This window comes from Haemaphysalis longicornis, unplaced genomic scaffold, assembly GCF_048455015.1.
Source record: "Haemaphysalis longicornis isolate Haplotype H1 unplaced genomic scaffold, Haemaphysalis longicornis Haplotype H1 scaffold_7, whole genome shotgun sequence".
Lineage (NCBI taxonomy): Eukaryota > Metazoa > Arthropoda > Arachnida > Ixodida > Ixodidae > Haemaphysalis > Haemaphysalis longicornis.
In genome coordinates this window covers 3156580-3169086 of record NW_027526422.1, presented here as the reverse complement: position 1 = coordinate 3169086, position 12507 = coordinate 3156580, and the positions used below count along the sequence as shown (strand labels likewise).

Here is a 12507-nt window from a genome sequence, read left to right as displayed (position 1 = left end):
ACCGGAAGCGGAGGTTCGGCGCTCCGACCCAGCACTGCCGGCACAGCGGTGCGGCGAGCCGCCGAACGATGGCGCCACCTGCGCGCTAGAATCAAAACAGGCCGCGGCAGGTGTCTTGGTCACCGATCGCTGAAACGGAGATTATTGCCAAAATAAAGCTCCATATGCGAAAAAGGGGATGATAGTAGGGTGAAAAGTTGTGTAAGGGATGGTCATTCGTAGTTGTACAGATACCAGCGATCAAATAGTCGCCACGATATCAACGATACTAAGCCTAAAGTTCCCAACACGCAAGGTGACCCGTGCAACCCCGAGCCCGCTGGCTTGGGCGACAGTTCTCGCGGCCGCCGCGGCGCAGAACTCAGTCCACGTTTAGCGCTGCATGTTGTCGCGTGGAAAATAATGCATCTTGGCGTCGTCGTCGATTTGCTCGGACAGGCTTCCACGAGCAGTACTTCGCATACCACGAGCTTGCCATAGCACAACTTGGGCGAGCTGGGCGACGCGCACCGCCGCGTCGCCGCGGTGCCCGTCGACGGTGCCCGACGGTGCCCGTCGACATCGCGAACCGCGCAGTTTTCAGCACCAGTGCAAGGGAATACCATGCGCCGGCCACGAACTGAAGAGCAAAGACGTCGAACACGCAACGTTTACAAGCATTGCTCACACAGCTACGCCCACGTTTCCTGCCCAAACGAATACCACCGACAACAGCAGCGCAGGATATCGTTTCCGGTTCCGAAAACGACTATACAGGGTGTCCCAGCTATCATGCACCAAGATTTAAAAAAAGAGAAATCGCGTAACTCGAAGAAAACCTAGTGCATAATGTTTGCAGTACTGTCAAGAAGCGGAGAGTAATTTTTTCGTTAATGAGACTTAATGAATTAATTGTAATTAAATATCTAACTCGAAAAATACTGTCCTAATCACTAAAGTGTCAATGAGGCACTTGTAGGTAACCATGAGGGGCATCTAACTGCGCTATTTTCAGCGACGAACTAATTGCGTACTCATTTATTCTGACTGATAAAGAAAACCCGCGAAATATGAAAAATACCACGTGACGACGCTTACGCGCGCATTGTGAAGCAGCGTCCCCAAACAAAGCTGATTGAAAGCAACTGCTTTGCGTGTTACCCGCCCGAAGAGACAGCGCATCACCTTGATAATAGCATGCATGGAAGGAGCAGCAGCAGCAAGATTCGCGGGACGCGTGTGCAGATAAGGAACAAACTCGGTCGCGATTTCTTCTTTCTTTCTTTTGTTTATTTCATTCTGGCTAACTCAGAGGCAGCCTGTTTGAGGGCGTTGCTTTACGGTGCGCGCGTAGGCGCCGTCACGTGGTATTTTTCATATTTCGCGGGTTTTCTTTATCAGTCAGAATAAATTTGTACGCAATTAGTTCATCGCTGAAAATACCGCAGTTAGATGCCCCTCGTGGTTACCTACAAGTGCCTCATTGACACTTTAGTGATTAGGACAGTATTTATCGAGTTAGATAATCAATTACAATTAGTTAATTAAGTCTCATTAACGAAAAAATTACTCCCCGCTTCTTCACAGTACTGCGAACATTATGCACTAGGTTTTCTTCGAGTTACGCCTTTACTCTTTTTTAAAATCTTGGTGCATGATAGCTGGGACACCCTGTATGACGTCGCCCTGAACCGGCCAGACACGCAGGCCGATGTTTCGTCACGCCGAAAGCGATTTCGCTAGTGCTGCCGATTTATGAAAGCTCGCGGCCTGGGCAATCAAAATCGATTTTAGATGTGATTCCGGCCTCGGATCGCTGCAAAAAGTTCTGTGAGGCATCTGTACAAACTACTGAAGCCAATGATATCATTTTTAGGCGTCAAAATTTGGTGTAAGTACTCCTTTAAGCATACAGAAAATAGTGAAGCAACCTTTTCCAGTACGAAATCTGTCGTCACCTGCAGCTTTTCCTGTTTGCATGCCCTTGAGCGCAAATTTCTACTTCCTGTTTCGTTACAAGTGGGGCATGGCAAGCTATATTCTTGTACGCTCAGTAGTTTCCTATAGTCTAACGTGGCTGGTGTAGAATCGTTCTGCTACCGGCATTATCTCGTCCCTGCTGTGCATAATGTCGCCCATCTGGTCCCTGAGTACGTTCATGCTTTCTTTGCCGATAGCTAGCTTCCTACCAGTTGCTTTTAAAGGGGCCCTGAAAGGGCGTTTTGAGCACACTAAATGAACTAGCGCAATCATTACATTGGGTCGTCAACGTCATCTGTGCCAAGTATTACTCTTTTACGCGCAGCGGAAGGCTCACACTTTTGTTGCAAAGTTTGTCGCTTTTTTCTCACCCTTACCTTCGTGTTTTTGGACGCCGCCATCTTCACATGTCTACGTCATCGATTCCGAGATGTTCTTCATGAGCTAGACACCCTGCTATTGGGCGACTTTTTCACGCACTTCCGCCAAAGAGATGAGTCGTCTGCTCAGCGTCGGCTCGCCGGCTGATCTGCCAGCGTAGTGCCGGAGTGCTTGGACATTTTACGACACACGAAACAAGTGTAAACAAACGCTTAACCGTTTGCATTAAATGCAACACGGCCATAACACGACATGCATATTCTCTTACCTTAGTACGTTCCATAAAGAAAGCGTTGAAGCCCCGTGGCACTTCTTTCGTGCAATCGCAGAGAATGGGCCCTGAGTCGAATTGCCATGTTTGACGCACACACTTTATTCAACTTCAAAACAATCCCGTTTCGAACGAACACAACGTCACAACATGCGTTGCAAGTCTGCACCGCGATTGACAGACGATGGGTTGCCTCCTCCTGCTCGTCGTAAATTCGGCTGTCGCCTCGCGCGCGGTTTGCGGGGACGAACAGCAAGTCACTTAACTCTGGCGCACAAGCCGAGATGGCTTTTAGCCACGCACACTGCACATACCCCATGCGAGGTTGAGTCGTACGTCGCTCGAGAAAGATAATCCAGACCATGGGAAGCACTATTTTGATACTTGATTTTTTTTATACTTGATTACACAATGCATTTTGGGGGACAAAGAAAAGCACATAGATTGTTAATCCAACTACAGCACTATCCTCTAACACAAAACGCTTCATGGCCCCAGAAAAGTTGTGTGCGGCTTTCACATCTGCCGGTATAGTATTCCAAATAAGAGCACCCTGAAATTCTAATAGCCGCCGACCGTATAGATTTTTAGCAACAGGTAAATTAAGCAGTTGTTCGTCGCAGCTCTTGTACTGAGCGCCGGTAACTTAAAAATGCTTAGGATCGTCATGTTTTACTATTCAATTTATTATATACGCAATGCTTATTACGGGAACAGAGTGCAGCGGAACTACGCGCATGAGTTGGCACAGTGGTTTGCTGGTATTAGTCCTATTTGAAAATGTAATAATTCTTATTGCCCTCTTATGTAAGTGGCTGAGAGGTTTTAACTATGTTTTAAATGGATGGCCCCAAAGAATCCGTCTCGCGACAAGCAAAGAACGACAAGCAAAGAATCCGTCTCGTGACAGATTATTTGCTTGTCGTCTGAGTTTGGACTGAGTTTCGATGACGTCGAAATGGAGCAGGGATACAGGGAACCGAGCGACCCAGATCCGATTCGGGAAGCGTTTTTTTTTCTTTCACTTCACCCACGACCATTCATCACCATCGACAGAGAAAGCTGGCTTTCCTGCAGGGTGCTTTCGCGTTACAGACGCCATCAGTGAGGACACTGGAGCTCCGCTTTAAAAAGACGAAATAACAGACGATAGGCTGAACAAGCGCTGTTGCAGCGGGAAAACTTGGATCCAACGCAGCGCAAGCCGGTCCAGTGGCGCCGGCAAGAACTAAAAATACCAAGCAAACCGGGCACACGGAATCGTCGAGCATGGGGAGGTCGCTGTCTACAAGGCGGGTGATGCAAACGACGTTTCCTTTCTTACTACGTGCCTCAGACGCACCTACAGTGCGTCTCGGGTCTTGCATACACGCACGTCGAGATGCGCCATCTGGCTATCATAGGGGCAGTCTTAACAGGGAGATCGCGCACCTTGCGCCTGGAAAAGCGACACCAAAGGTGCATATACGATCACCGCTAGCGCCAGTTTGGAAGCGGTGTCGATAAACAGCGTGCCTCACCTGTGTTACTTGCCTGCTGCAGTGGAAGAATCGAGCGTTAAGCGGAAGGTTTGTTTCTCTCGCTCCTCCTTCGCAGATAAAGCGCAGGAAGGCCGGTTGACGCTCTTCCCGAGGCCTCGAGCGTACCACCTGCAGCCCCCCGGCCTGCTCCAGCATGCTGCTGCCCACTCTGGTGACGGTGGCCACGTGCTGGCTGGCGACCGCGGCTCTCGCCAGTCCCCGCCCGTTGGACGACGCGGCCGTGGACGCCGTGCCTCCACTGGAACGCAAGTCCGTGCCGCAGCCCATGTTCTCGGAGAACGACGTGGGCTCCTCGGAGTCCTGCTCCCTGGACGCCACCCTGGCGTCAATGACCATGGGCGACCTGGAGAGGCTCATTGAGCGCTTCGCCAAACTGCAGGACGTGACCGTGTCGGGCGTCGTCAAGCAGCTCTACTCCGCGCTCTACTCCTCCGCCAAGAGGAAGGTGGCCAAGGAGGAGGTGCGGCTGTTGTTAGAAGCCGTCCGTGATCCATTTTGAGCAAACAAAGAACGCCGCTTCTGTGCCCACGGTGCCGGAACGCAGTCCTCTCCGTCATGCGCGGTCCCACCTGTGTCCGCGCAGAAAGACAAATTTCACGCCCACCGCACGTGCAGCAGTGCGAAAGCTGTAAAGCTTCTGAGAAAGCTCCACAGTCGAAAAAACAGTCGTCGCGGTTCGGCATTCGAACCCGGACCACTGCCTAAGTTTCTTTGCACAAACTTACCCCAGCTTGAGGGTCTTTCTCGAAAACTGGTCGAGAAAGCCAAATAGTGTTCGAATATCGGCATGGAAATATAGTATATGGACATTAAAATCTCGCAAGTCAAAACTAGGACATAGTTTTTCTTTACCGCAGCCTTATACAGTGCGAATCCCCGGCCCCCTCGGCTTCATCCTGCAAAAGAAACGCAAGAGAATGTGTAGGAAGGAAAGGTTTCGTTATTTGTTGACATTGCGTATATAACTGTCGGGGGCAAGAATATCGCTAATTGCTCCATGGCTGCTTACTAGGTGTAGGCCGCAGCATCAGCCAGACACTTCAATGTATAAAGTAATATAAAAGAAGTGTCATACCCTCACAAGATCCCATGCATTCATATGAAGAACTGCACCCCGACCCCCCTTATAAGTAAATGTCAGCACTGGTGAGAATATTTGTTGCGGGAAAGTATAACGAGAGGGCCTAGCGACTTCATCGGATACCAAATGTCATTCTATCGTTGGAATATACAAAGTATTCTGCTCGCCATCTTTCAGTATAGCCTAGCTACGGCGCCGGACAAACGCGAGAGATCCTCCGGTTCGGCACATTCGCACGAGTCTGGTGACGACTGCAACCATCGTGCCGCCAATAGACCTCTTCTCAAAGGGGCGGATAAACGGCTGTGGTCCCGATGCAGTCAGTGCCACAGACGGAAACCTTTATACGCATCGAATCGAAGGCCACAATTCTGGGCTAGTTGGTACATGTAAACCGTGGAAAAGCTGCGCTCGCTAGGTTTACAAAGACTGCGGAAGTGCACAGTATAGTTTTGTGCGTGGAAGCAGGGTCAGCAGCGCAGTGTTATCGCGCTTGAAAGGAAGGCAGCGAAGGGGTTGAACCCCCGTGCGGAGCTGGCGTTCACTCGTGCGACGTTCGCAGGGCGGCCTCTCTCCCACGGCGCTCGAGGCCATCCAGGAGCTGTGCCTCGGGGGAGCGGGCCCGGCCTACAAGCTGGTGCCCCCGCACGGCCCTATCTTCTCGGGCCTCTACAGCGACTTCATGCCCAACACTGAGTTCGCGCCCCTGCCTCCCATCAGGACGCTCAGGCCGCCGGTCAGTGCGCCGCCGTCTATTGCCCACACCGAAGCTGCTCTTGCATGTGTTCGCGCATAGCTGGAACGTTCGGCATTCGTGCGGGATCCGGAACAGACGCAAAAAGGTCATCAGCTCGGTTTTTATGCGTAACTAGCATCATACCTGTAACGTGATTCGGATGAAAACAAACGTGACCCTTGCACTATAAGCTGGTGGACGGAAAACTTGCTTGCCTTGGCCCTTTTAGTAAAATGCCGTTTTTAACAAGAAAGTGTTTTATGGCCGGGAACACAAAGATCTCACTGACATCGTATCCGTCACGGAAGTGACGTCGCCAGAAAAAGTGCAATTTACACGGCGGCGCCCGGATTCGAGCCCACGAACTCTCTAGCCTCTCGCCACAACGGGAGGTACGTGGCACTCTGCATGCTGCGCTAGGAGTAGAAACGGGAGCAGCTCTACGAACGCGCCTTATATCCTTGCCTGACTCGTTCAGATGGGGCTGCCGTCCAGGAGAGGTGAAGCGAAGTAGCGCATCATGACGCTGATGAGCGCCGACAGCTGGCGCCTCGATGCCAGCGCCTTCGTGTACGCGGGACGCGCGTGAATCAGGCACCCTCTGCTGTCACGTTGTTCCCATAACCGTAATGTTTGAAGCTGCTGTTGCTGTGCGTGCCCTTTTTGGCTTTGTTGTCCCGGAATAAACCGGTTATTTTTTGTTTCATCCGTGTCATCGTCGCATCGTCTGGAGGGTCAGGCTCGCGAACCCTTCGCACATGAAGAAGGTTTCTTTAACATTCAACTGCTCCTGTGAAGGCACCTTTCCCTTTCGTGTTTTACCGATTCCTGTGAAAGAGGAATCAACCACAATTTTTCTTTATTCTTTGAATTACATTCACAGCTGAGGAGAAGGGCGCAAGGCTACAGCTTGACGAGGCCTCTCCTATTCCGAAGTGTCTTGCATCTTAGTTAGGCGCAGCACATATTACAGAATCAAATACAAAACATACGAGACGCATGAAAACTGGCTTGTCTCTGGCTGAAAATCACACGGGTTCCGCGAGAAACAAAAAAAAAACTAAAGAAGAATAAAAATACATAAAGGTGTATATGCACATACCTCTCACTTGTATCTTACGCAAGTAGCAACTTGACAGTAGAAAAGAAAAAAAGGTCTAAAATGAGCATGCGTTGTAGACCCAAACATCTCGCTGTGCAAACAAAAAATATATACAAAAACACGTTTATTAAACAAAATTAATCAAGTTGAACGGGATAGGTACAAACAATATAAAGGTAGGAAGCACAAACAAAACGATTTACGATACAGTTTCATAGATTTAATCTATTTCTTAAACTCTTATCATAATCATCAAAGCCTACTTAGCAGAAAAATTCATAGCGCATGTGGACTAGGATAAGAAAAGAGAACAGACACCACGGAGCGCTACTCTGCAGTTGGAAGTGGCGCTCCGTGGTGTCTGTTCTCTTTCCTTGTCGTCGTCCGCATGCGATATGAATTTTTCTGCATCGCAACCCCAACTCGCCCAGGAATCCGTACTCGTGAGCCTACTTAAATGCACTGAAGGACGACGGCCTCTACCATTGGCCTCCAAACGCTCCTGTCCTGCTCTGCTCGAGTCCACAGTTTATCCCCGAATTTCTCTATTTCATCCCTGCATCGTGTCGTTGGCCTTCCCCTTCTTCCAGCACCATCTCTTGGTATCCACTCTGTTACCCTAATTCTCCACCGGTTGTCGGTCCGTCTCATTGCATGGCCAGCCCAAGTCCACTTCTTTTTCTTTATTTCGAGTTTTTTCCCTGATCCAGGAAGCCGCTCTTCGTGTTACTGCTATCATTCTTCGTTCCATGGCCCTTTGGGGTGACCTAAGTCCACAACTGCATGAGAGCAAAACACAACTACGCTTTAAGCTAACAGGGTAGCAAAAGCGTGATACCTTCATGTGTATGTGATCTACGTGATCATTGCGTGACAATGGGTTTTTGAAGATCCCTAAGAAACGCATTGAAGGAACCACTTCAAGAACAGCTCTCCAAATCTGAAGACTGTAATAAAATACAAGTGGTTAATATTTTTCCTCTAAGTTATTTTTCTTGGCATTTCATTCTAGTTTTTTTCCCGTAAGCCGTTTCGATAATTCTCTCAGGTACAAGTTTGTTTCACCGCAGGATGAGTCCTAGAAAAAAAAATCGTCTGCGTAGAGCCCTGCATGGCAGGCCTCGCCTCACTCCTCACACGGGCGCACCCGTCCGGCTGCCCATTTCTTGACGCTGTACGCCGTCCTCGGAGAGGCCTCTTCAACCAGTCGTGTACGCATAGTGGTCCTTTCCTTGAGCACAAAACGATTGAAATGGGTTCCTTACCCCATTAACATACATTGCATAGCGCTTAGAAATATTTCAGCTACAGACGCTTTGTGGAACTGACTGCGTCTATTATCGTGCTTGCGTTTTTGTTGCATGCGACTCACAGCTTGTCAGTTCTGTAACCTATGCTTGCCTTGAGCACAAAGTCGATAAACTTTAATAAACTTGTGCTTTTCTTTTCCTCATCCTCCGCGCTGTGCTTTCAGCCCGGTGCCAAGCTGGTGGTTCAGACGAACGGTGAAGGCGAGGTCCTGGACGTGAACATCACGGTGTCGCCCAAGCTGACCCTCGTGTATGCCCTGCGACAAGCCGACTACAAGTTGGCCGCGGGACGAGGCGGCCGCGTCCTCCACCTGGGGTTCTCGGCCACGCGTGCGTGCTACATCGTCGAGTCCGTCGAGGGACTCAGAGCTTCGCCCGAGCGGGCATGGAAAATCACCATCTCCGATCGCTATGGAGAGGTAAGCCCATACGCACAACAGGAAATGGGGCATGTTGTGATCGCCGCTCTGCAAGTCTCCGGCGTGTACTTCCCAAGCGCAGGTGCTTGGTTCAGAACTCCGTGAATACTGCCCTGCGAATCCTTTACGGGGGCGCGGAAACTCTCCTTAATTGATGGTTGTGCGCATCGCTTCCTCTTTAAGGCGGAAGTCTTAAGAGCCATAAGTGTGAAGAACCGGCGTTGATTTCCGGTAAAAAGAACGACCGCCGCAGTAAAGAGCAATAACAACAACAACAAAAAAAAAGGCTCCAATCCACGCTGGAAAGGTGGTTGCACTGCGAAGCGGTGTACGACACCCACAACGATTACCCATGCGGCGTCACTTGAATTCACACGCGTGGCTCTACAAAGAGTGAAACCAGAGAGACTTTGCCCGCTGTTACCAAAGATTCGCTCGGACGGCATCCTGAACGTAGCTACGTCGGCAGGCAGAAAACAGAAAGGAGCGTTTTTTCGAAGGGTGAGGAGGAGGGCGGCCCGCGCGGCTATGGCGTCATCTCTCTCACTGCCACCCCCTCACTGTTGTTTCATGTGTCGAATCCCAAAAGCGCCCTCCCTCTTCCCAGACGCTGATTACAAACCACCGCCTGGCGGTGCCAGTAGTTTGCTTGCGTAGCCTGGGTGTAGCCAGTACTCAGTGGCAGCCTGGAAGCTTTTTGCTGACGTCGGCACGAAAATTTCCTGGGATGGGTAGAGGTATACGGCTTCGCAGTCAGAATTGGGACAGTTTCGCACTAGTGGCGCGAAAGCTGGGCCAACACCGAAGCTTGCGGCGCCACCTAGCTTATTCTTGGTTCGGCCAAGAATAAGCTCGGCCAAGTTTTCTGCGTGGTGCCGTCGTTAGCTCCCCAAAGAGCAATTGACGCTCGGTCATAAAAGGACGTATACAATGTAGGCGTGCCCACCGGCTCTGCGGTAAAACTCCAAGAGTATCGAGGGCGCAGCTAGACGAACGTTTGCTCAAAATTTTTAAACTCATTTGGTGGCTGCCGTTGGGCTTGTGTGGTCTGGTGTGTGGGACGCTAATTAAGAAGTTGATTGACGTTATCGCCGCTCGGCCTTTTGGCTTCTTTCGTTTTGGCAATAATTATTCTCTTTCCACCGTCAAAATTGCACCACTCCTCGCAACCGCGCCAGAGCCAGTCACTCCGCGAAGCGTCTCCAAAGTCATGCTTGTACCTGTTGTATCGCGCCTCCGACAGGTGACGACACGAGTCCACCCCGAGCGCGGCGAGGAAAAGCTAAGGTGGTGCCAGCAACGTTGGGTGCCAGCGTGCGCGATATGACGTCATTCCTCGGCGAGGTTTTTCTGCACAAGTTCGCCGACCCAACGACCACTTTAAAAGGCCATCCAGACAAAATACAAGTTGGTTTTATTCGAAAGATTTCGTGTTTTGTAGTTCCCCTAGCGCTTGTCCGGCAGGAAATAATACCGCATACATATTCACTGAGAAATTGATCGAGCTAGGTTAAAATTATGATTCTCCCGCCAAATCGTGTGTTTTTGCGGCGTATGCCATGAAGTTACAAGGGCGGGCTTTCGAACGAACTTCCAGTGCGTCATTAGGCTCTGCAGCCTTGCTTACCGTCAGTCCTCCCAGATGGCGCTACCATACTAAGCCGCGGACTGCTGTCCGCCGTTTATTTGTTTCTGACCGTATTTGCACCTGGCTTGTTTTTGTTACAGTAGAAAATAATCATTTCGTGAAACATGGAGTATGCTCGACCAACAGGGTCCCGTAAGACAACCTCGCTTACGCCAATCGGTTAGTGCCGTGTAAGACAACTCCAAAGCGGCGGACTGGTGTGCAGCTAAAACATAGTAGGCCGAGTACCAACAGCAGCGTGCATCCGTACTTATATGTTTACGTGTATTTTCGTACAATTTATTGCTTACCCCACTATTTTTGCTGCTGTAAAATGAATATGCATTACATTTAATCGCAAATAGCTCGTTCCGCAAGCTTATGAGCCCTGCCTAATTTGCTTTTGCTTTTGCCGGTCTCAGTCAATCGCATAGCTGGACATATGACATCATAGGTTCTGTTGCCGCAAATGAGCTAGTGGGTTGCATGGCCATACCCTTTTTTCCTAATTATATAACCTATATGAGCGAAGTGCGCGTTAAAATTGGTGTCAGTATGATTCTAACGAGGCAATCTTTTGAATGAACCAAACATGTTTTAACAGCGAACCTATGTGGCAAATTGTAATTTTTCGTGTCCGCAATTAAAAATACTAAGAAATTGCCGAGTGCGCGCACGTGAGTGAGGGCCTCGCGGTGACCGCCGGGCAGTTAACAAATCCAACAAAATGCCTAGCCCTCGTGTGTGCGTGCCTCGCGACGACCACTTAGCGTCCCCTGCGCACTTTTGTCAAGCGAGGCATACCCATCTTAGGAGATTGGCCAAGATTGGCAAAAAAAAAAAAAAAAAACTCCAGCGTTTGCCGTAACGTGACAACACTTGCTGGGAAGGAGAAAGACACATCATAGCGTACGCCCCTCCACGGTGATGTCCAATGATTATCACTTCCAAAAAAAAAAATGAAGGAAGCTCACACTTACACCTACAGTGATGGAGTAAATGCCGTTGCGGCAGTGAAGAAGCGAATCGGCTGCAATCTTGGACTTAAACCACCGTGCTGGTGGTGCAGGCTACGTACAGCTTCGCTACCTTCAAGTCTTACGCGTTAGCGTCCTTCATTTTTCTCTACATGGCCCCTTTAAAGAGCAAGGCTGTTAAAACGTGCTTTAGCTGGTATTGGAATGGAACCCGCCTCTCCTGAGAAGAAGCCGAGCGCGTTGCCAGCGGCGGTACTGGAATTGGCTTAGTGCACGCGGCGTAGACGTTATATCTCGTGACGTGTTAATGTGACGGTGCGTGAGTATAACGGCCGCACACCATCTAGATGGATGTAGACGCCACGCGGTCACTTTAACCCATTGCACGTCTGGGGAGGACCCACCAGCAAGCCTCTCGCACGCTATACGGTTCCTGCTCAATAGTTCGCATCGTATAACAGACACAGAGTCCCGACACGGGAATTTCATTCGTTCAGGAGAGTGCTTGCTGGCACATTGGTAGTAATTCTGGAAAGCAGTGTAGTTGAACCTTCTCGCACTGACGTGGGGCCCTCCTGTTTGAAACAACATTCACGCTGATGTACCAGCGACGAAGAGTAGGGTTCTCGATGACGCGCCGCTCTCTTGGTGCCGCAGGTGGTGTACGACAACATCTGCCTGCCACCCAAAGATGACTTCGTGGTGAAGCCGAGGATGACCATCACCTTGTCGTACGTCGAGGCGAAGCGGAAGCCTCAGTGATCCAGCCGCACCAAGCACTGCCAGCCCGGGGACCACGCCGCGCCCCATTACACGCCATGTTAACTTATTCAAGTCTCGCCTCTCCCTGCTTCGCGCCGCTGCTCCGCCTCTGGCCGTCGTTTCGGCCGGCCAGGGGCAGGACGACCGCTGATAGGAGGCCGCCCCACGGCCTACGACAGGGACGTGCGCCGGGGAAGGTGGGGAGGAGCGCGCCAGCGGAGCTCCAGGTCAGTGCGGCGAGCCCTCCGGGACGTGAATGACTGGAGACGGCAGATTCGGGGCCACACCGCGGCCACATGAACGGCCAGCTGCCGGTCACGTGCACACCTCTTGATTGGGCA

The 12507-nt window shown here is 50.6% G+C and overlaps 1 protein-coding gene across 3 annotated transcripts in view; it reads left to right on the top strand.

The window, feature by feature from the left end:
• LOC144144314 (uncharacterized) overlaps positions 1 to 12233 on the top strand; it is a 68469-nt gene extending 56236 nt beyond the window's left edge. For all 3 annotated transcript variants that reach the window (XM_077675697.1, XM_077675699.1, XM_077675696.1), the window contains exons 2-5: positions 4208 to 4612; positions 5796 to 5969; positions 8546 to 8800; positions 12062 to 12233. In XM_077675697.1, coding sequence (XP_077531823.1) covers positions 4286 to 4612; positions 5796 to 5969; positions 8546 to 8800; positions 12062 to 12166 — 861 coding nt within the window. In that variant the 5' untranslated portion in view covers positions 4208 to 4285 and the 3' untranslated portion in view covers positions 12167 to 12233. The remainder of the gene's footprint in view (positions 1 to 4207; positions 4613 to 5795; positions 5970 to 8545; positions 8801 to 12061) is intronic.
• Positions 12234 to 12507: the final 274 nt, after the last annotated feature.